This window comes from Pelodiscus sinensis, chromosome 8 (genome assembly GCF_052426305.1).
Source record: "Pelodiscus sinensis isolate ZL-2025 chromosome 8, ASM5242630v1, whole genome shotgun sequence".
Lineage (NCBI taxonomy): Eukaryota > Metazoa > Chordata > Testudines > Trionychidae > Pelodiscus > Pelodiscus sinensis.
Window position 1 is genome coordinate 61,328,736 of NC_143059.1, and position 25,557 is coordinate 61,354,292.

Below are 25,557 nucleotides of genomic sequence, written 5' to 3' on the forward strand. Positions count from 1 at the left end.
AATTGACTACCAGCATTGTCCTTATTGTGAGATCTAGCATGCAGATTTACCTGAATGAGAGACTGGTCTCTTGGGATTGAGTGTAACCTGAATATTTAATGATTTTTGGTACAAGTGATAATTTATTACATAGCTCAATTTTCCTGGGTGGCAAGATAGAATAGAGTATGTAAGGGGACCATCTGTGATTCAATCATAAGACTATTGTAGTAGGTAGAGAGTTCACATTTGGTACCGAGTAGCTGAAGTTTAATTATAGAACATACCACTAGTTTTGGGAGCCTGCCCTCCTTTTGACCGTATGTGCTGCAGTGGACTCTCATGGTCATGAGCCACTCCAGACAGAATGACAAAAGTTTTAACAGAAAAAAAATAACCTTTCATCAAAACAAAATACTTTTATTTTTGCACACTTTTTATTTCCCAGAATGTCCAAGTATCATGGAAATTAATAAATGGTGTAGATGTAAAGGATATTTAGACATTCTTCCTTACCTGAATGTGCAGAATATTTGAAGAAGCCAAGTCCAATAGTATGACCTCTAATCAACTGATTTAGAATTTAAATATAAAATGATAATGAAGCGTCCAGGTGGCAAAAATTCTGCTATTACAGCTGTAGAGACTGTTCAAAAACTCAAAAGAAGCAGCCTAACAGATGAACAGTTCTCCATAATATTATATTTGTAACTTGCATTTTTCCATTGATAATTAGCTATTTAGAGACACAGATAGTTCGAGAAAAATGATTTAATACTTTCCTATTTTCTGAGATCTACTAGCAGGAAAGAAGATCTACTACAAGGACTAATGTGATCGTGTTACTGAAATTAGCAGCAAAAGGCAATGACAAAATATGTTTAAAATTCTCTGCATGGTAAAATAATCCTGTACTAAAAATACACACCATTTTTCCCTTCAAAAGGCTTAGTTTCTTTCCCAATAAGTGTTTTATATACATGGATCATTGAAAGACATATACAAGATGTATTCAGGAAATGAACAAGAATAAAAATTATCTGTGAAATAGATATTTCCTACCCTAATTTGGAATAATAGATAAAACATTTAAGGCTCCATTAGTTTAACAAGGCACTTGTTTCTTCTTTCTTCTCATTTTTGCTTTGTATATCTGCTGCAGCTCTTTCTTTTTTCTTTGCTTTTGCTGCTGAAGGGCCTGTCACCAAAACACATTTAACTGTACATCATTTTTCCTCTGGATTTTATTTACCATGTCACTCACCAGCTAATTTCATATAAGTATACTTCCAGCTGCTAGAAAAGCACATTCTCCACATTTGCCACTAATAACATTCCATAGTGGGGTGCTTTATGAAAGACACAGTTATCATCCAAAGATAAACCATTTCTGTGACATGTCAGAGTCAGCTTTCACCTGGGTCTGAGATTGTATGTCTGCAGCACTAGAATGTTTAAATTGGCTACTACAACAGGTTGCATCTGAGCAACTGAGAGTTCTATTGGTTCAGCACTAAAAACCGCACTCTCTAGAGTAAGTAAACACACAGACACACACAAAAGAACTATATTAAATGAGTTACCTAAGTGGGAAAGGCATGGATTTAACGTTGGGAAATGTCACATTTGTAGCTGCTTGTCCAACTTTAGTTCTGCCCTCTCTTGTGTCCAACCTGTCTAAAAATGAAGCAAGGGTCCTATGAAATACAGCATGTAATTATGTAATTAAAGACTATCATAATGGATACAGACACTGGAATGGAATAAAGGGTGCACAGCCAATGGTAAGTTTTGCATTTCCAAACTTTCAGGTGCTGGCTTTGCAATGTAAACACCTTTCTTTAAAAGCAGTTTTTCCATATGTAATTTCCTCAGGAGTGTTTTGAAGGAAAAAGGTAATATCAGCTATAACTACTCCCCCATAACGTATCATCTTCAGGATTTGAATTCTTCATGTTGAACACTATGACACAGAAATCTTCCAACTGAATTACAGACTAAATCTCTTAGCTGGCAACAGAAAAAGTCCATTAAGCTGGGAAAAGAGACAGGATGGACTGTGCCAATAATTTGGTTGGGATGGAGAGTCTGTCCACGATGCCTTTCTCCCTCTCTTTCTTCCCACCACTGTGAGGAATGCAGCTCCTGTCCCACATGGTGCCCCGGGGAGAGAGAAATGGGTTGTTGGGTCACATGCAGGTTTGTAGGGGGAAGCCTGGCCTGCCTCTTCCCGTGCTCAAGGACATGAAGGAGTTCATGCCTCTTGTAATAATTCTAGATAAGTGAACAGGATTCTGGAACCACAAGCAGGGTTCAGGTTTGCCAGACTGTTGAGGGGAGAACCAGATCTTGTTCAACTCTCCCTCCTCACTGTTCCAGCAGCTTCACTGATTGCAAGTACAGTGGGTGCTCTTGCAGCTACTACAATAGCAAAAACAACACAAATCTGACTCTTTAGAAAGTGTTCCATTATATCTTGGCATGCTTCCGAAATTTTCCTGAGGCATGCAATTGAGAGGAAGAAAATTGTGATATTTAACAGTTTATAATTCAGCTAAATCTGAATAGAATGTAATGGGACAAAGAAAATGCACTTGTCTAGCCCAAGGGCTTTCTCCTTGATACATTTCAAAGGTCTGCCGGAAACAAAAGAGGTGGTAGAATTTCTGCTAAAAGTTGTCAAGAATCTTTTATAAGAAAAGATGTTAGACAGGCAACCTATACAGCAACCAGAGCCCTTATATATATTTACACATACACACACACGCTTATTTGATAAATTGTGGATCCATGTGGTGCTTAAATTTGCCAATAATCTCAGATTACAATGGGCTAGATCTTGACACTATTATAACCCTGCATAGTTATAATGTGATCAGTGCTAGTGAGTCTATAGGCTGCTTGAGGATTAAAATGGTACTTAACTTAGAAGGAAATGAGAACGTGTCTCTAAATATACGCAGATAGTCTCAGAGGGGTAGCTGTGTTAGTCTGTAACATTAAAAACAATGAGCAGTTCTTTGGCACTTTAGGGTATGTCTACACTAGGAAAATATTTCAAAATTACTTATTTCAAAATAACAACTATTTTGAAATAGTATGTCCATACTACAGGGAAGCCTCAAAATTAGTGTGAGGCAGGCTCCAATGTGGACATGCTCCCTTGACTTAGAGCCCTAAGAAGCACTGGGGAGTAATTACTTCGAATGACTCTGGGGAGCAGTTATTTCAAAATAGCAGCAGCAGAGCATCCATACTACCGCTATTTCGAAATAACATGGAAAGCAAGATTGGTATGGTGGACACTCCACTTGTTATTTTGAAATAAGGGGAGGTATTTCAAAAAAGCTTCCTAGTGTAGACCAGGGCTTAGAGATTAACAAATATATTATGAGTTTTTACCTATGAGAGCTCATGATATAATAATATTTGTTAGTTGCTAAGGTGCCACAGGACTTCTTGTTGTTTATATAAGCTGATATTTAACTTCATTATTTTGCAATATTCAAGATACTTCTTACAGTAAGTCCAGTACAGAGAAATACAACGAACTATTAAGGTTACCATATCTAGCTGCTTGTTAGAATTGGCAAGTTGTTCAGAATCCTCTATGTAAACTGCATTATCACATACCTATAACTTTTTATTTCTCCATAAAACTAACATTAAAAATTCAACCTGTCACAAAATTTCTCTTTCTATTCTTCCAAAGGTGGAATTTGCTGGCCAAATTATTCTGGTCTGCTATGCAGAATGGACTATTTAAATTTGTACAGGTGATAGATTTAAGATCCAATGGTTCATGACCCTCAAAATCCAAAAGGGATTTTTATGCCATTGAAGGGGAGAGGTTTGAATTTTTCTTATGGTCACCCAGTGTCTGCTTCCAGTCCTGCAATAACGGACCTCAAGATCATGATATTTTATGTATTAAAAAAGGCAATTTAGATCAACTTAGAAGCAGGTATATTTATTTGTTTTCATTGTTCTCCTCTGAAAGTTACACAATGAGATATAAAACAGCTTAAATAGTTGGCTTAATAGGTGGCCAGGAATAAGAAATATTCCCAATAAAATCTTTCAGTGCTCTAATATATTTATTTTAATTTTGTAAATTATGTGGTGTGTTTTCAATGGTGTAACACAGAAGGAATTTCATTAGCATATTTTACAGCAACATGGAAAAAGCACATTTTTGCTGGGTACCCCAGCATCTTTTTTGGGATCATTAGTGACTTTTCTTTGTTTATTCAGAGACCCAGTCAACTGGACAGCTGGGGATACACTGAATGATGCTTTCTACTTGACAGCTTACAAATTAGACTGTTCTCTAACTTTGGGAATACTTGTATCCCCATTCTTCTGAGGTAGTATGCTGCAATGGCTAGGCACTTTTTGAATATCCTGGGACCTGCTGATAGGCCAACTGGTAGAACTCTGTATTCCTAATGATAGTTTCCTAACATACCTCAGAAAATATCTGAGAGGAAAATGGAAATGCATGTCCACAACCTTCAAAGCTCACCAATCTGTTGTAATGATAGTTCAAAAATGCAGGACATGTTAACAGATAGTTTCCAAAGAAATGGAGAATGTGTTGATTCAAAGACAGGACAGGCAAATAATAGGTCATAGCTGTTAACAAGGGCTTTCTCCAAGACTTTAAAAAAATGTCTAGGAGGTTCTCTAGGTTTGTATTCATGGTAAGAAGGCTGTCCACGGTAAACAGCGTATGGTTGGGGACTGCTATGCACAGCCCTAGAGACCTGAGTACATTCTTGCTTTTTTTCTAGAACATATGCTATAATTTCTTGATTTTTAATGTTGCAATACCAACAGCTTTATATGTAGACAATGAAAAATTTGTGGGAGTGGAATGATGTAGTTAAGATTGAATTTCTATTTTCCACTTCCTTTTAGTTGTTTATAAGAAGGAAAAAGTGGCTGGTTGAAAGCTATTCAGGCTTGGGACAGTAGCTAAAATCACAGTGGACATTAAATTACAATGTGAGTATGAGAGTAAAAGAGGATATAAAGAACTGCATTTATCTATGATTATATAATATACGAGAGGGAGCTCAGTTCTTACATATTTTTCCTACATATGCTGAGATACTATTTACATAATAAACATGCATCAGAGTTGGAACTGCCTCTTCACCCTAAACTCATCCCATTATACCTAAGTATTTTATTTCATACTATAGGGTGCATAACATTACATGTTGTTCTGAGAAGTCCACTTAATTTAGTGAAAGAGGGATTGAGGAAATAGACCTGCAGTACATCAGTCTTTCTTTGTAGCATCTACTGTACATAAAAAGAAAATGACCTTTCCATTCCACACTAATAGCAAATAAAATTGGTTTCATTTGTGTCCAGAATGAAAGAAACTACAAGTAACACAGTAACTTCAATCAGATGCATTTTCCTCCATTTCAGCCTTACTAATCTGGGAAAGGCAAGACAGCATTACAACACAAGCTGAAATTATAACAAATGCACACAACTGGAGAGATAAACCATAAACCATGTCTTTCATTTGCAATTGTCAGATCACAAAATGTGCATTATTCATAGTTTTCCTCCCAAAAACAAGGCATCTATTAAAGAAGGTTCCTGTATTTGGTAACTAGTAGTCTGCTGTTATTTCTTTAAATAGAGAACTATTCCTTCAGATAAATTACCTGGAATGCTGAAACTGCTTTGAACAGAAAAAAGGTTGATGCCATGGTCTGACAGAACAGTTCCAATTAAGAATGGTAGTTTAGAGGTTGAAGTAGTATCCAACAGAAAAAGAGATTAGAATTCAAGTTACAAACCTCTACCAGTAATGCCCATTATAAAACAAAGCCCTTTAAAAAGTTTTACTTTTAGAAATGTGATTTCTTAAGAAGTCAGTATTCTATTCTAAGCATTCTGCACAGCATGAGAGTAGAGAAACATTAATTGGAAAACTTTTTTCTTCCATTAATGACTTTTTGTTACACCTCTTATTGTAATTTGAAAAGATGTAAATGAGACAAAATACAAAATAGGCAGAAACTAGATGACTCAGGTTGCTGGTAATTACCTCTATGGCCCTTCCCACACAAGTTTTCAGCTGCATCTAGTTGTCCTCAGTAGTGATAAAATATTACTATTTTCTGATGTTTTATTTAGTGGCCTGTGTGACATGTTACAGTATCTTTCCATTCAGTCTTAGTGGAAGGATACACTATACAAAATGACCCTCAACAATAGACACTGATTTGCACCTTTGCTGGTAGGCACTGAGGATGCGTCTAAACAGAACTCTTATTTCAAAATAATGCGAGAAACTACAGAGCAATTTCATTATTTCAAAATAATTTTGAAATAACAGACAGCTTATTCCAAAATCTGTAACTCTCATTCTACGAGGGATAATGTCTATTTTGAAATTGCTATTTAGAAATAGGGCGTGTGTGAATGCAGAAGCTGGGGTTATTTTGAAATAAGGGGCCTCCAAGAAATCCCACAGGTGCCCTACTGGCCAGTCCGTCCACACTCATCAGGACTCTATAGTTCCTCTTCCCCTGCAGCCCTTAAAGCTGCAGCCACAACGGCTCTTAATTTCCCCAATTTAGATTGTAAGGGCTTATCTACCACCAAACGCTGTAGGTAATTCCCGCCCCTACCCCTCCTGCCTCTGCCCCTCCCCCCCGACTTTTGTTTGTTCTGTGTCAGATAGCACCAAGCAACAATGGGTTCATGTTTAGGGTCCCCATGTACACTCCAATCATGTGTTCACCACAGATTTCCTGTGTGACTTTGAGCAAGTCACTTAACCTCTCTGTACCATCTGTAAAATGGGGATAAGGCTTTCCTCCCTTATGAAGGTTGTGAGGATAAATTAATTAATGTCTGAATAGTGCTCAGATATTACCGTGATAAGTGCAGTCTGAATGGAAGTATTCATGTTACTAATTTTAGCCATGTTGTGTGATCCTGAGTTACAGGCAGTCCCCGGGTTACGTACAAAATAGGGACTGTAGGTTTGTTCTTAAGTTGAATTTGTACGTAAGTCGGAACTGGCGTCCAGATTCAGCCGCTGCTGAAACTGACCAGCGGCTGACTACAGGAAGCCCGAGGCAGAGTTTCTCTGCCCCGGGCTTCCTGGAATCAGCCGCTGATCAGTCTCAACAGCGGCTGAATCTGGACGCCTGGGACAGAGCAGTTGGGGCGCTGCCGGGTAGGTCCCCGCAGCGCCGCACCTCGGCGCTGCTGGGACCAACCCGGCAGCACCCCAGCTGCTCTACCCCAGGTGTCCCCAAGTCAGCTGCTGCTGAAACTGATCAGCGGCTGATTCCAGGAAGCCCGGGGCAGAGCATCTCTTCCTCCAGCTTCCTGTAGTCAGCTGCTGGTCAGTTTCAGCAGCGGCTGACTTGGGGACACCTGGGGCAGAGCAGCTGGGCTGCTGCTGGGTTGGTCCAGTAGCGCCGCTCCTCGGTGCTACTGGACCAACCCAGCAGCACCCCAGATGCTCTGCCCCAGGCGTCCTGATTCAGCCGCTGCTGAAAGTGACCAGCAGCGGCTGAATCAGGACGCCTGGGGCAGAGCAGCTGGGGTGCTGCCAGGTTGGTCCAGTAGCACCGAGGAGCGGCGCTGCAGGACCAACCCAGCAGCGCCCCAGTTGCTCTACCACAGGCGTCCGCGAGAAAAGCCTGGTCTGCTGGGCGGGGGGTGGGGGGGAGGCGCACTAGCGCCTGTGTTCTTTTTGTGTGCAGTGTGAACATACCCTAAGTGTTTTTGAAAGTTTTGTCCTTTTGGCTACATCTAGACTGCAGCGGTATCCCAGAAAAGCAATGCCATGTCTAAGGAACACGTCCGCTTTTTCGGAAATATTTTTAAAAATGCGGATGCATTCTTTCACCATCCCTGTAAACCTCATTTTACGAGGAAGAAGGGATGGCTGGAAAGAGCAGGTTTTTCTGAAATTTGGCACCACATAGGCGCGCCAAGTTTCGGAAAAGCCTCTTTCCGACTTTTCTTTGTAATCTAGATATAGCCTTTGGCTATGCAACCCAGTGCTAAAGCATTGGTCATTACAATTGAATTTAAAATTGAATTATAGATTTGTAGTCATCAGTTAGGTTTTGTCCGTAACATACCTGAGTTATTTGTAGCAAGACAAGTTGGGAGCATATCTGATATTTAACCATGCCAAATATGCGTGTGGTTTTTCTTACACATTTCTCTAAATTGACTGAATTAATTAATATTTCATATTTAGAAGAAAGAAAGAAAGAAAGAAAGAAAGAAAGAAAGAAAGAAAGAAAGAAAGAAAGAAAGAAAGAAAGAAAGAAAGAAAGAAAGAAAGAAAGAAAGAAAGAAAGAAAGAAAGAAAGAAAGAAACTTAGAACGCATGTACAACAGCATTTTACATTTTCAAGGGAACAATAAAACCTCAGAGAACAACCATGAGAAAAGGATAATCAAGCCATATTCATCCTTGATGTAATTCCAATTAAATCGATGGAATTACATCAGGTATGGGTTACATAGTGTGTACGTCAGGGCAGAATTTAGCTCAGCAAAATTAAATTTCTTGCTCAAGGCTACACAGGAATTCATTTACACTGTTGGAATTAGAATTTAGGAGCTCTTGGTTTCCAGCCCTGTTCTCAATCCAGCACATATTTTTAAAAGGATTTTCTTAAATATACTAATATAAATATTGTAAAATTGCTTGGTAACACCTGTGCACATGGACTATGTGATTATATGCCCTTTCCTCTGTATTTATAAAAGGTCACAAGAAAGTCTCTTTCACTCTGTCTTTCTCTTTTAAAATTTACTTGATGATGATGATAAATATTATTAATAATAACAAAAACTTATTTGCTTTCATAAGTGTTAAACCAAAGTTGCTTACAGTAGTTGAATAATACTGAATGAAAAGATTAGAAAAAAATATTCTAGAAGCTGAACTGTTGCAAACTTTTAAGTGTTACTTTTAAACCAGAACTGTCCCTGTCATGCTTTTAAACTACTAACAACAGAAAGCGCTGACATCCTTCTGTCAACATTTTCCTGAACCATAAATTGCTCATGCATTAGAAATTCTCTTGAAATGGCATAAAAAGGCTGTGAAGCAAACATATTCTTGAAGTGTAGGTCTGCAAGTCAGTGTAATTTCAGAGTACACCACGCAAGCTGAAAAGACGGCAGATGCAAGGTTTGAATTTAACTATAAATGATAACTCAATTTATTTTCAACATAGCTTGGTAACTCAATAAGTCTTTAATGGTTTCATAAATAAACAGATGGATGCCATCAAATGATAAATATGATTGGTCTCTGTATAACTTTGGACAGCTTTACCCCCAAAATATTTAACACAAGCATTTAACCCAAATGAATGATAGAATAAATGTGGGAAGCTAGATTGTGGGCAATTGTACAGCCCCAGTGATGTATGAGACCTTTCATGATGGTAAGGCTAAGAAACAGGGCAATTCGCAATCTGTCTGACTAGTGGGGGTTTGTGAAGGTTTGTCTTTTGTTTATAAAACAGGTGCTTCTATTCAAGGATTTCAAAATATAGAGGGAAGAAGAAGAAGTGATGGGAACTCTATTAAAAGATTTAAATCATAGATTACTTTATCCTTGAAAGGGTTATGATGCTAATTTAACAGCAAGCCATCTGCTTCACCTACTGGATGTTGACTGAATATTAAAGCATTTCAAACATAAAAATCACTTTTCGGCCATTGTGTCAATTACATCGGGGTACAGTCATATTACCTCATACTGCCACTTGTCTAGACTAAATATGTGTTCTGTATGGCCAAATTTTAGCAGTACAAAACTTTTATAGCACCGCTACCCAAGCAAGTTCTTCAAATATAGTTAGAACAAAATTCTATTCTCAGAGGCACCAGACATGTCTATAAAACAAGCCTCTGTTACTACACATTTGTTACTTATACAACACGTATGTTGTAGTGAATGCTCCAAGTAGTCAGCTCATGGTAATGGTCCATCTTTTCTGCAGTTTTAACATCTTTTTGGTAAACGTAAGAGGTTATATAATGTGCTGTCACATGCACTTTGGTAAATGGACAAGGAATGCTTCTGCAACTTCAATATCAAGAGCACAATCTTATCCATAAAAGACAACATTTTTTAAATCAGTAGTGTCCTAAAAAAATCCCAGCTGCATACACTGGAACTGGGAGACATAAATTGCTTATCCAATATTTGTATTTCTGTGGGATAAACTGCACTATTGCAACGGAAAGACTCAGGACTTTCCCCATCCGATATATAAAAACTTTGGATGTAAAATGGAGTACAATAGTTTCTCGATAAAGTACTAAAACAGGAACTTAATATGTATGTTAGTTGTCTTTAAAACTTTTTCTCTCCTCCTTTGAAAAACCTCATATGAAGAAAGATATTTACTTTAGAAAGGAGATGAATAAAAAGGGACACAATGAAATTATATAAAATAATGAATGGCATGGAGATGGCATATTGGATGTTTCAGTTCTCTTGGTTTCACCATCCAAGGACCGATTCAATGAAATTAAAAAAACAACTGCTACAATGAAACATTTTTTCATAGTGTATAATTAAGCTGTGTAAGTCACAAAGGCCAACAACTTTAAAAGATTGCAAAGGGGTCTGGCCATTTATTTATATAACTAGAACTCCTGACTTAAAGTAGATAATGCTGGCAAATTTTGGAATGTGATATTAAACCTGATACGAAAGGGCTGAAGCCAACTTCTTGGCAAAAGGTTTAGGAATCCTAATATAGGGGATATCTATCTAAAGTTCAATTTCTTGCACCTTCCATTGTAGCATGTAACACTAGCTACTTTCAGAGACAGGATATTGGGCTCGAAGGACTGTGGATCTGATCCAGTATAAGTCCTATAAGTTTCTATGCAATTCCCTTTGACTTTAATGAGAGCTGTGTAGTTAAATCTTCCACAGTTCGGTCAGAAGTGTGTATCCTTTTCTCTATTGTATTTTACTGACTTTCTTTTATAGTCACAAAGCTAAAACAGATATCTGAAGAAGAAAAACTGTGAACATATTTCTTTGGATGAGGGCCCTTTTTTGTGTTTCAGCTGAACCAGAAAGCTTTTGATGTTTGTTTTACTTTTATATTTTCTGTTGGAATCATTCTCTTCAGTTTAAGAGAAAAGTTGAAAGGATCGCTGAAAAATATGAGCACTTGAAAATGTAACTTGTTTGCCAGCCTACCAATTAGAGTAAGTGGACATTAATCTTGTCTTCCTATGCTAGTAGATTGAGGCTCTCTTATATTTTGAATGTGAGAGCTGTGCCCTTGAGCATTTAGGTGCTTAGCAACATTATGAAATGTAATTTAGAGATGAACAATCTAAGGTGCAGGACAGGAGCACAGGAGGGAGGGGCTAGGTTGCCAGAGGCAGGATCTGGCCAGGAGGTGCTCACCTGGCCTACCTGGTTTCTCAGCCATGGTCTCTGCCTTTTATCTGTGGGGGCCATGTGTAGCTGTGAATGCTATGAGCCCAGAGGGGGAGCATTACTTCGCATGCTGCCTGTCCTGCAAGCAGGCATTTCCCAGTGGTTGGAAACCGACTAAAAGAACTTGCAGATTGTACTGGGGGTGGAGCAGTGTGTGAAGTCACTCCCTCCTTCCCCTGGACATTCAGTGTTCAGGGAGCTGCTCTGAGCAGAGTGTGGGGATATGGCACTCAGTGAGCCTGGTGGAATCTCCAACGAGGGTGGATGCAGCCCATGGGCTATATTTTGCCTACCCCCTGAGCTAGACAGATATATGTTCCTCTCCTTTTAAGGCTCCCAGAAGCTTCAACATTCCTCAGCCTGGAGAGTTCACAGAGCTGCTGAGGATGCTGCTGTCAGTAGCTAAGGAGGCTGTGGGAGAACTCAGAGGGAATCAGGGAGCGATTCATATGGAGTCTTGCTCTCCTGCCACTAAGAACACAGAGGCAGGCAGGCAAAGCAGGCTGCTGCTGTGGGAGGCAGGAGCTGTGAAGAGCCAGGCACTGATGTGGTTTCTCCCTCTACCCAGGATTGGTTATAATAATATGGAGATATGCCTCTCTCATAGAACTGGAAGGGACCTTGAGAGATCACTGAATCCAGTCCCCTGCCCTCCTGGCAGGACCAAGCACCATCCCTGACAGATTTGCCCCAGATCCCCCCTCTCCCTCAAGGGTGCCAGTGAGGTTGGAGGATCATGGCGGGGGCATTCGCAGAGGAGGGGGGCACTCCCACAGCCAACCACTTGCACTTGCCTGGAGATTGTGTCTCTTTTCTGTATGGTTTTACAAATGGGCGGAAGGTCAGTGAAGCCCTTCTGCCTTACCGGACAGGCTACTTATGTGCGTGAAGTTGAATATGTACAAAGTGTTTGCAGGGCTGGGTGTTAAATGATGTAGCAAGGTTCAAACTAGAAGGACAAATAATCAGGTCTTGGAACTGTGGAAAGTCAGTAAAAGATTTACATTGGATCATGAGTTACATTTGAAACCACATGGGCCTTTTTCTTAAAACTGCTGGTGATACTGCAGGTAACAATTATTTGCCAACTATTGAACTTCTAATGCCTAGTGGGGCTGGTAGCCACTCCAGGCCTCTGGGCAAGATGGGATGGGAGGGAAAGGGCTCCTCAGTATGTCAGGGAGGGGTGTGGCTGCTGGGGCTAGGCAGCCCTCAGCTCCATCCTGACAGCTACCTTCATTGCTGCCCAGCGTGCACAATGCAGTACTCCAGCAGTGATTTAAAGGGACTGGAGCTCCAGCCCTTTTATATCACCTGGCTTCGAGGCAGTTGCTGCCTTTCCCTCCTCATCAGCAGGCCTACTTTTGGCCAGCTTTGTGGAAGACAGAAGGCATACTGTGTGCTGCATGTTTCTCTTCACATTAGAGTGCTTATCTCTTTTCCAGATAAGTGTTTGAGAAATATAAAGAAATCAAGGTGATATAGCTAGAATGATTTTAAAACTCATTTACAACAGAACTGCCTCAAATTCTAAAAATAAGGCCAAACAAAATCAATGAACAGCTACTCCATCAGTTCTGAAACGTATGTGCCACCAATGTGAATGCTTTTTCTATGTGAAGACTTTATCCTGCAAGTTGCAAAAATAAAATAAAATAAAATAAAATAAAATAAAATAAAATAAAATAAAATAAAAAATACTGCTACTGAAAGAATCATGTTGATTTACTTTGTTGTTAGATACGAACATAAATGTTTTTAAATAAGCATCAGCACCATCTGCCATTTACAAATGTGTTTTTCTTCAAAGTATCAATACTATAAACAAAGTCTGTTCCTTCATTTGTTACAGAATGGAGGAAGGGAACTAAACAGGAAAGGAATACAGTTACACCTAAAACTAAGTTTTAGGAGGCAAGAGAAAGCAACTCTTTTAATAAGATGATCTCCAGAACAGATGAGCACAAACTGTCCACATGTAAACACACGCCTTCTGGATGTGGTATACTTTCCCATCTAGTGGCACTGAGACCACATAGGGCACGTCTAAACTTACTTTCACTTTTGAAAAAGATATGAAAATCTAGTGGTAATTTGCATATCTTCTTCCGATCGCTGTTTCGAAAAGAGTATTTTTCGAAAAAGCAAGCAGTTTAGAGGCGGTTCTTTAAAAAAAATGCCTTTTTTTCAAAAGAACCTGTAAACCTCAATTTTTGAGGAAGAAAGTTCTTTCGGAAAAAGTTTTTTTTTTTTAAAGAACCACATCTAAACTGCTTGCTTTTTCTAAAAAAAACTCTCGAAAAAGCGATCAGAAGAAGATATGAAATTACCACTGAATTTGCCTATCTTCTTTCAAAAGTGAAAGTAAGTCTAGATAAACCCTTACAGAAAGAATAATAACTCTGCTCTACAGCCTTAGCTAATAGCCAGCTGGCTTTTGGTTCATGTGGTAGAGACTCATGTACTAAGCTCCAGAGGTCTCAGGTTCAATTCTTCCTGCAGACAACCAGGATATGTCAGTGTTACACACAGAGATGATTTGCAAAATAGCTACAGTGAAGTGAAAATGAGAGATCAGCACTTGACTTTGTTACATTACAAACTAGATGTCACAGGTATACTGATTTCTGAATTTCTACAATTGGAAATCACCTCTTTATCTAGGATAGTAGTAATTTTAATGCTCATGTTTCACCCTAAATTCTTATCAGGTAATTCTGATTTTCACTCATACGCTTGAAGAAATTGGTTTGAGCTATTTTGAATACTTCACTAGTAGTATGGTAACTCAGATAAAATATGCTTTAATGGGATTACCAAATTTACAGCACGGTGATATGTACTGTAGACATACCATAGACAAAAGAGATGGATTAGGGAATGTATTTTTCTGTTTCTTCTGCCCTGGAGAAAGGATTGGCAGCCCAAAGAGCTCCTGCACTCACAAAAGGAAGGTGGAGAACCCCTGAATTATAATGGAAAGATTAAGGCTTGCATTGGGGTCCAGTTAATTCTGAAGTGGACACTGATACTCCCAGAGTCCCCCTGACAACATAGAGGCCCATCTCCAGGAGAAAGCAGCTCAGAGGTTTTTCCTTTACCTTTCTTCTGCTTAATCCCTATTGCTATGGATTGTTTGGTGACATGACTGGGAACACAGAGGAGGGATGAGAGAGCTGAGAGGTCCCGGATGACAGGTGAATGTCAGGAGAAAGATGTCCCATAGTACACACAGGGGTTGGGATGGAAGCCATTGGATTATGTGTGCACACTCTCCACACAGCCTAATGGGAACAAACCTGGTTAAATGAACAAAATAATGTGTCTCTGGAAGCTAAGATGTGAAATGACATTGCAAGGTCAACCAACTAATTCCACAAAGATCTTTAGGTCCATGAGCCCCTAAGTCAAAAATCTAGATCCTAAAAACCCCATCCTAGCTCTTTAAGGACCTAAATTATTTCCAGTGAAACCTTCAAGGACACCCAGGAGCCCAGTAGTTAGAACATGCACCCAGGATGTGGGTATCCAGGGTTAATCTCCCCACTCTTCCTGATTCAGAGCAGGAATTTAAACTCATGTCTCCCACCTCTCAGATAAATGCCCTAACTAGTTGGCTACAGGTTATTCTCTAGTGGGTCTCACGCAGCCCCTCCTCTCGAAGCGGTTTCATTTTATATAAATACTTAAATATTCTTTGGGCCAACAAAAGAATGAGAATGACTCTTTAGCTCAGGGCAGGTTAGAGTCCCTGTTATAGCTCAGGCAGACTGGAGAAATGAATAGTAATAGAGATGTAGCAGTGTTAGTCTGATCTTGCTGAAACAAAAGAGAGGACTATACAACACTTCAAAGACTAACAAGATGGTTTATTAGGTGATGAGCTTTCGTGGGATCAAATTCTTGAAGAGATTTGGCATGAACATATATTCCAAAGGAATACAATGAAAAAAGTGAACACATTATAAAACTGACAAATCAGATTTAGAACACAAGGGAGGTGAGGGGAAAGGCTAGTATCTATGAGATAATGATACTAGGGGTAATAATTGGGGAAGCTATCTTTGTAATGGGTAAGGTAATTAGCATCTTTGTTAAGGCCCATTCATAAAATGTCAAATTTAAGTATGAATGACAGTTGTGAGGTTTCCCTTTGTAGTCTGGTGTTAAAGTCTCTTTGAAGTAAGATACATGTAGTAAGGTTGTTAAGACTATGCCCAGGTTGGTTGAAATGAAAAGAAACTGGTTTATCCTTGTGAAGATGTCTGATTTGTGGGCATTAATTCTTTGGCAAAGTGTCTGAGAAGTTTGTCCAATATACATAGCAGAAAGACACTGTTGGCACATGATGGCGTTAATTATATTTCTGGATGAACAGGAATATGTGTTCTTGATCTTGTAACTGACATGGTTAGGTCCAGTGATGGTGTTACCAGAGTAAATATGTGGACAAAGTTGGCAATGGGGTTTATTGCAAGGGAAAGTTCCAGGGTTGGTATTGGTGGGTGTGGTATGTCCTGTGGTTGTTGGTAAGAGTCATCCTGAGGTTAGATGGTTGTCTATAGGAGACTATGGGTCTGAGTCTGCCTCATTCTGTCTGAGTGCTCTCACCACTGGGTTATTTTTTCATTTTAATTTAGGTTAGCTCATCCTAATTTATAACATACAATGCTGGCACTTCATAATACATGGATTAAATGGTGGGATTTTTCAGTGCCTTCATGAGACTACCCATGTTGTGCTAACATAAAGGCTGTGTCTACATTGGCACCCTTTTCCGTAAAAGGGATGCTAATGAGACAATTCGGAATTGCAAATGCCTCAGGGGATTTAAATATCCCCCGTGGCATTTGCATGAACATGGCTGCCGCTTTTTTCCACCTCGGGGTTTTGCTGGAGAAAAGCGCCAGTCTAGACGGGATCTTGTGAAAAATAAACCCTTTTCCAGAAGATCCCTTATTCCTACTTGAAAGTAGGAATGTCAGGAGAAAGTAGGAATAAGGGATCTTCCGGAAAAGGGTTTATTTTCCGCAAGATCCCGTCTAGACTGGCGCTTTTCTCCGGCAAAACCCAGAGCTGGAAAAAAGCGGCAGCCATGTTCATGCAAATGCCGCGGGGGAATATTTAAATCCCCCACGGCATTTGCAATTCCGAAGTGTCTCATTAGCATCCCTTTTACAGAAAAGGGTGCCAATGTAGACACATCCTTTGACTTCTCATCCTTTGATAATGCTGATGCTATATGGTCATATTTCCCACAGTTTTAAAAAGGGTTCCTGATTAAGTCTCCTAATTAGATGTTTTTTGTATCCTTGATTTTTCTCCTATCTCCAGTCTATCCAAATAATATATGATTGTAATGGAGTCTACCCTTATGTGAGTGCCCCTTGGTGGCAATCTTACCGTCCCTGCTCACCTGTTTGCAGGCAAAGCAGCATCCAGTAAGTGGCCAGAGATCAGGACTCTTCTTTTACCCCCCAGGGTGCAATTTGTAGGGGAGTTGGGGGGGGGGGGACACCCATGCCCACCCACTCCTCTTGGTCCCACCCCAGGGACCCTACTCAGTTACCTGCTGTCACGTCCCTAGGTCACTTCCCCAGGATGCTGTTCAATCCAGGCCTTCTCTAGGGCCTTGTGGTTGAGTTCTTCCTGTCTGGAGTTCTGCAGGGCTGTCTTTGGCTTCTTGGCTAGCCTTCAGCCACAGGATCTGGCTCTGACCAGGTACGATACCCAGCTCCCACTCACAGCTGTTCAGAGTTCTGGTGTTCCCCAGTCAGCCCTAAGGTCTGCCTGGGTCAAGCTCCAGGAAGGAACTGACAGGGCCTGACCTTGCAGCTCCTTTTATATGAGCCTGCTGCACCCTGATTGGCTGCAGCGGAGACTGCCACTCTGTTCTGCTCAGAAGACCTCTCTACTGCTCCTGGTGCTGGCCAGGGTGCTGAAAGGCCTCCAGCAGCGATGCCGGGCTTTGTCCACCCCATCATAGTGACATAGAAAATATACAGCCTTCTTGCTAGATTTCACCTTCCATCAGTAATATAAAAATAAAGAAAACCACCACCAAATTCCAAAACAGAGAACTCCAAACACCCTAAGGAAGGAGGGATGACAGATACCATAGAAATGCGCAAACACAGTAGAAATGAACATAGAACAGGGAGATGGGTGTCTACTTTAAAACATTTGTAAGATGACCAGACGCTATTTTGATTTTAGGGGAATCCTACTATATCTTTTAAATCATCACATTTGATGTTTCTTCTGACCTTCAGTGAACTATATAATTTTCTTCCCACATAGACTGCTCTATTCTTATTTTCTTTATTCATTGTTTCCTTTATGCTCTCTAAACTTTGCTTTCTTTTGTGTTTATATCCATGCTGAGAAGCATGTCTAATTTTATTCCTGTCTTGTCCTTCAAATCCTTGTTTATAAACATGTTCCTGAATATATCTTTCCTATAAATAATCACCAATTATCCTTCCCTGGATATCTAAACTAACTTTTTCATTTTATCTTTAGGCACAAAGTTTTATTTTGTATTGTTTAAAAGACCATGAATATATGCAACTCTATATAAATGTTTATTGCTACGTTATGTTATGTGATATTATGTAATGTACGGGGGGTGTGATGTGTGAGTTGTGTGATATTTTGTTATTCAGTATACTGTATGATATCAGCCAAAGAATTTGGCACATAAATTCCTTGGAATGCTGGCTACAAAAGTGCCATTTGAATACCTGTTCTCACTTTCAGGTGACACTGTATATAAAAGCGGCCAACATTTTTCCTGTAAATGTAAACAAACTTGTTTCTCTTAGCAAGTGGCTGAATACAAAGTAGGACTGAGTGGACTTGTAAGCTCTAAAATTTTACATTGTTTTGCTTTGGTGTGTAGTATGTGGAATGAAAACATACTTTTATCTTTTATTGTTTTCACAGTGCAAATACTTGTAATGAAAACTAATATAAAGTGAGCATTGTACATTTTGCCTTCTGTGCTGTAACTGAAATCAATACATTCAAAAATGTAGAAAAACATCCAAAATATTTAGTAAACATAAATTGGTATCTGATTTTTTAACAGTGTAATTAAAACTGATTAATCAGAATTATATTTTAAAATTGCAATTCATTTTTGCATTAACCATGTGAGTTAATGGTGATTAATGCATAGCCCTCATTGTAAACCAAAATTAAATGAGAGATTTACTAGTTGATACAAGGCTGTTGCATTGTAATGCAGTTGTGCACAAAAGGTAACATAGTCACAAATCAAATCAAGGACGATGTACAGTCTTATGCACTGAGAAGAAAGCCTTAAGCTCTTTGAATACCTTGTCCTTTACACTCCAAGGAACAAAGTAACAAAAGTAACTGGAGTTCTGTAGAGGCCACAAAGCTGCACTCATTAATGCAGTTTAGATTCTGCTGTTTTTCCTGTGGTTCTCATCTTCTTACCTTCTTATATGTGAAATATTCTGCTATTACACAGTTCATGGTCAAGTCCTTAATTAATTGCTATTTTATATATTTTATTATAATCATTTCACTTTTGTTGTATGATATTGTTTTTGCATTAATTTGTTGTGTATTTTCACTGGCATTAGAGAAAAGACCATAGCAGATTCAGCATAAAGATATCAACATGCATCACTGCCAACATCCTCTGCATTTGTTTGGTAAAAGCTTATTCCCATTTGGAATGGAAAAAGTTAACCAGTTAACTGGTTGTCTGGTAAGCATTAGCCTTACCAGCATGCTTATCTGGTAACTGGATAACTGAAGGAATGGGCCTGGAAGGAGGAAATCCCCAGCTGTGCCGGGCCAGATGGAGCAGCCCCCCACTTGCGGGTTGGCAGCCTGGCTAGAACAGCCCCCCTCCTGTGGCCTGGCAGGCCTGGCCAGAGCAGCTACTAACTATGGCGGATCAGGCTACAGGAGCCTCCTGCCCATACTGGGCCAGCTGGCAGTACCAAGCCATGGGGTCTCCTGCCTGGATGAGCCTCCACCTTGGGACCCCAGCCCCAGCCTCAATGTACCATCCCTCCATGGTTAACTGGTTAAACAATTAAAATTATACTTTAAATGTTTAATTGATATTATTGCCCTAATTCCTATCATCATCAATTACTAACATTTTTCACTGGAAGATCTTGAATTGATCATGGAATCACAGGGTTAGAAGAGACCTCGGGAGGTCATCCAGTCCAGCCCCCTGTGCTCATCGTACATTTACAAATGTGCTAGCGGCCTCACTGAATTGCACAAGTTACTTGTACATGTTTGAATGTGCGCTTGCACTTACACATTTTCTAAAAAAATTGCAAAATCTTAATCTGAGTTTCTGTTTCCAAGCATCAGAATTACTTTTGCCGTATGTCTTTAAATGTAATATGCTACAATTCCTGAAAATTAACATATTTTTTACATTCTCGAGTCTCTTATGATAGGGATTACTATTTACATTTTAATCAAGAACACAAGCAAAAGTCCTTGTTACAGAGACCCCTGTCCAGAGCTAATTGTTTTATAGGCCAAGAAGGGGAAGGCAGCTGGCACAATTGTATTGATTCTATGATTCTGCTGTTGCTTGTCAATTATATAGGACTGAATGCTATATCCAGAGTGTTCAAAATTATATGAAGTTCTATTTTTTATTCTAAGATATCAGAGAATAGCTTACAAGTAGCAACATTCTTAGAAGTCTACTTAACTTTACATCTGGTATCTATAATTACAGGCATTGCAACAAGAAGTCCCTAAGTAGGATTCTCAAACTTAGATGAATCCCAGAACTCCCACTGTTAAAACTATTTTATTAAAAAGATTTTTCATTAATAAGCATGTTCTATTTGATTATTGAGACACACGTGCAAATAAGTGCTCTTATTGTAACTATAGGATGTTGATTCTTTGACTTATTACGCTTTTATCTAATGTACTTCTAGAGAAAGTGTGTGACCTGTTCAGCAAATCTGCAACTCAGAAATTAATTTCTATCACAGAAATTCTTCCTTGATCTATACCTTAGTGATATCCCTCGCTAGGGATTTGGTTCTCATTACTCCTCAAATCCAGACTAAATTTATTTTTAATAAGTGATTATGTGAAGAGGTACCATTCATCCCACATGTACCTTGTGGCTAGATCTCAGAATTAGTTCCTGCCCTATCTTGAGCCTCCTTCCTTCAGCTGCTCACACTATGGCCCTTTTAGGCCTCTTTTGAGACAACCTAGTCCAGGACAGGACCTCAGTGCTTACACACTCTCTCTGGATTTCTTCCTTGATCCTGGCCCATTCTCTTTCATCTAGGAAGTGACTGTTGACCTCCTCCCTGTAGCCCTTACCTGGTCTCATTTTCTAACTTTATATACCTAGCCCTTCTCCTTTCCCAGCTGGACTTCATATGCAATCAATGCTTATCATTCATTGGGTTCCTTCCAGGTGCAACATGTAAGGTTAACTGGGCCATGCTGACCCATATTACCCCATTCAGGGCTTCTGTGGGGTGAACCTCCCATCACTGTTATTTTAAATATACGGCCAACTAAACTGTTTGGATCCTGTTCCATTCTTACATTCCTGAGGCTTGGTGTACTTGTATGTCAACACACAAGATGGCAATTATAAGGGCATCCAAAGTTTTTAGCAAAGTGACTAGTAAGTTAAACTTTACTGAAAAAGCCTTATTTTTTTTAAAGTGAGTTTTAGCTAATAATCTCTGATTCCTCCAGTTTACTGCTTTTTTTTTTACAAGTATTTAATCATAGTCTATTTTAAATCACAAATAAAGGAGTTTGGTTACATCAACCGAGGCTTGTAGGTGGAGTGTCATGAAATCAGCACATAATTTGACAAAATTCTATGTGATGGGCAAGGAGAGCCTGCTCTTCTGAAGGACTGAGAATTTCCTATGAGCATCTGAATGCACTCAACTTCCAAGCGAAGTCATAATGCCTCCCAGGAAGGGATGGTTGGTTGGTTGGGTGGTTGGTTTATTTATTTTCCCTGTGTAGAGTCCAAAGCCTACACAGTTCACTGTTTAAGTTGTTTTCCTGCTTGCTGGCAATGATGTGGGTAACATGCCACATGCATTATTTCATAACTAATGATGTTGGTTAGTTTAACTAATGATGAAGGATAGTTTTACATTTTCAAAACAGGCTCACTTTACAGCAAAACATTTGTCAAAGGGCAGCATGAAAAAAAGTGAAACTCTGCCTCTGGACTGACGCCTCCAGTCAAAGGCAGGGATACAACTGTGCTGACTTCAATAAGAATTTTGCCTGGCCATCTGAGAGAAGAATCAACCCCTAGTTTCTCAAATTTTTAAAACCAGAATGAAAAATTATGAATCCCATGATAAAACTTTAATAAGTAATAAACCCCACATTCTTTTGTCACAAAATGAGAACCAACATTATTGTCATATTTTATAATTTTGAAAAAGTGACAGTTTTATTCTAAATATTGTAAGGAGCTCTAGGGAAGTTATATACAAGTAACACAGTATTCTAAAATTATTTGGTATTGTGTAATTATTGAACATACAATTTCCCTCAACCTAAACATTACTGTTTTAACCTAGCTTCGATCTTAAGGGAAACCAACTGCGTAGCAAGCATATGTTATCAGCGCAAAGCTCCATATAATTTCAAACAGCTTGGCACAGTTGGTAGTGTCTGCTCCCGGGAAGCCCAAGAATGAAACAGCAGGTAGTGCTGCAGGACAGGAATGAAATGAATTAGCAGAGCTACAGGTATGCCAAGAAACCTGCATAATAGCTTCTGTCTACCTTATGCATGACTACATACATAGCAGTCCACCAATACCAAAATTCATTACACTTAAGAAAAAAGATTATAGCAATATACTCTAATGGATGAATCAGCACAGTTGCAACCATCAAGCAGTTTTGCTCTCCTTTGACCCTGAACAAAATGAAAGCTGCGGAAGGGATTTAAAAATTTCACAGATTTATAAACATTAAAAGGCTGACAAAGAATCTAGCAATAAACAAAGGAATATTGTTGAAATATATGCTTGTGAAGCTAGTAGAAGGTAAAACAAGCAATAAAATAAAGCAGAAGCAGGAGACAATGCCATTTTTCAACTGGAAGAACATAAATATGGTGTACTCCATATAAATGATGTAAAATTAAATGTTCAAAAAGGTGCACCCACATTTTATACCGAACTGCTATTTTGGAAATTACATTATTTTGGTGACCAGTGAAACACAGAACATCTGTGTGGCGATTATCTTTTGAAAGAGAAAAGTGAAGAAAAGTTGGTTCAAAAATAACTTGCCAAATACAATTTCTACTACAGATTAACTTCATGTGTAAATAAACAAAAAACACTTATAAACATGTTTTTATCATAATATTTTCTTATAATAGATTTCTGTCTTGAGAAGACAACAAATAAGAGCTTTAATCATGCTTATGTCTTTGTTTCATTTTGTTAAAATGTGAACTAGCTATACTCTGTGCATCCTTCTCCCTGATCTCCATTCCTCCATCATGGCACCTTATGTACATAATATACTTCCAGAAAAGATATTCCAACACCAAAAAGCAGCAGCATCTGAAAAACTAAGTCCTCATCCCACTGCTAAAGGTGAGAAAGGAATTTTTAATGTAACAGATAGTAATCAGTCCAAAAGGGGGAGAATTAGGTACTGGCCCTGCTGATTTCTTCACTGGGCAACCAGTTCTGCTCATCATCACTACTCAATACTTTATCATTTCAAATGGACTTTTAAAAGGTAAGAGGATATAGTTTTGGCTATTTAAGAATACAAGTTATTCATAAGCAAAACGGTCAAGCATACAGCAGTATGTGTGAACATACTATATAGCTTACTTTTCATTATGGAGGTAGTTATTTTGGAAACCATAGCAGTGAATTTTGAAACAGCATTTCCATTACCTGGAAACAACACCCAGGATAATCCACCTGATCTGATCTGTACAAGGTTACTCTACTATGTCTTCTGTCATGGCCATTTTCCATATAATATAATATATTTTATACTTAAGCATTCAAAGGGATTAATGGGGTACACAGCACTATTGTTCAAGGCCATTTTGTAAGAAGACACAACCCACAGTTTTGTAGAACAATCTGGCACAAATAAGATGAGGTGGATTATGATGGGAAATACTCACTAATAATAGGAATGCCAATTTAAAGTGATCTGGGATGATTTCCAAAGTGAACACCTCACTAATGAAACAGACACACACACACATATCCCTAGCATTCATTTTGCTGGCATTCTCGGAAATGCTAGCATTCTGACTGAAAGGGGTTGAAAGGACTAACTGGAAATACACAGCAAACCCAATGGATTCTGTAATGTCAGGATTGTTTTATTTCTCTCGGTTCAAAGAAACTTGAAAGAAACTGATGGGCTCAGCTGCTGAGTGGAGAATGCTCACTAGAATGAAATATACATGGTCATTTCTCTTGAGATGTCAGATTAAATTTAAACTGGGATCGTATTAATGAAAAATTATCAGCTATATACAAAACTGACCATTATCTACTTGTCCTGGTCCCATAATCGACTTGTCTGGCAGACCGAAATGCCACCTTGACTCCATTACATTGGGGTTATTTCCAGGCAGGATGTTTTATAGGATCAAAATCTTAATGATTACTAATGCGACTCCTACCTGATTGACCAGGGGGTGGAACTCCTGATGATCCTCTCGGTAGACATAGAAATACAGTGAGGACTGCTGCTTTGTTTCCTGAACAAGGCTCAATGGCAATTGGCTTAGGAGCACCCTGAAAAAGAAAATCATTTTGTAATGTGTGATACAGACTACTTTCCATTTCCACTTATAAAACTTTAATCTGTAATGCTGGCCTATGGGTACTTTTCTCAGCTAGTCCCTCACATTTACAGACTGTTCCCTCCCATTTTTAATATGGGCTTTAAAAGATAAGACTGCAAATTTAATAAAAATGGAAAAAATCATTGCAAATACCAGAAAATTGTCTGTTTACCCGTTTGTTTCTCAACACAGTAACATGAACTTCTTAGTCACAGCAAACAGCAGTTTTTGCTCTGACATGGTATTGCAGCATCTGAGACAGTACCACAGATTTTCCCGTATTTGCAAAATACAAAAAACTATGTGAAACACTACAACTCTGCATACCTCTATAATCTAGTCTCATTTCATGTCATCCCAGCATATGTCACTCAGAATGATGTAGGTCACACAACTAGCCATTTCTATGATAACTACATGCCTGTCTTTTTCTATGCCATCACTAATTGGTTAGTGAAATTCCTTTGTAGAGGAATGGCTACTTTTAAATCAATGATTGAGTGACCAGACAGATTAAAATGTTCCTCTTCAGATTTCTGCGTGTTACCATTTATGATGTCTGATTTGTGTCCATTTATCCTTTGTCGTAGAAACTGTCTGGTTTGGTTAATATACATGGCAGAGGGGCACTTCTGGTACTTGATGCACATATCACTTTATAGGATGTGAAGTTGTATGAGCCCCCGATGTTGTGGTTTATGTGGTTAGGCCCTATGATCGTGTTGCTTGTATAGATATGTGGACCAAGTTGGCAACGGGGTTTGTTGCAGATGTAGGTTCCTGGCTGAGCATTTCTAAGGTGTGATGTGTGGCTGCAGGAAATGATTTGCTTCAGGATCGGGGCTTGTCTGTAGGTGAGGATTGGCCTGTCTCCTAAGACTTGTTAGAGTAAGGGATCATTTTCCAGGACAGGTTGTAGATTGTCAATGATGCATTAGAGGGGTTTAAGCTGTAAGCTGTAGGTGATAACCAGTGGTGTTTCATTATTTTCCTTGTTGGACCTTTCTTGAAGTAGTTGACTTCTGGGTACTTGTCTGGCTCTGTCAATCTGTTTCCTCACTTCTCCAGGTGGGTACTTAAGCTTGCAGAATGCCTGAAAACTATAGATGTTTGTCTCTGTCTGTGGGATTGGATCAAATCCGGTTGTATCTTAAGATATGTCTAAACTACATCCCTCTGTCGAAAGAGAGATGTAAATTAGGCAAATTGTAAGTGCAAATGAAGCGGGGATTTAAATA

At 39.1% G+C, this 25,557-nt stretch overlaps 1 protein-coding gene across 4 annotated transcripts in view; it reads right to left on the reverse strand.

The window, feature by feature from the left end:
- Positions 1-25,557, reverse strand: part of ATRNL1 (attractin like 1) — a 999,362-nt gene that overhangs the window by 65,425 nt on the left and 908,380 nt on the right. For all 4 annotated transcript variants that reach the window (XR_012905692.2, XM_075935409.2, XM_075935410.2 and 1 more), the window contains one exon: positions 24,155-24,269. Coding sequence is in view for 3 of the 4 variants with exons in the window: in XM_075935409.2 (XP_075791524.2) it covers positions 24,155-24,269 (115 nt within the window). In the remaining variant the exon portion in view is untranslated. The remainder of the gene's footprint in view (positions 1-24,154; positions 24,270-25,557) is intronic.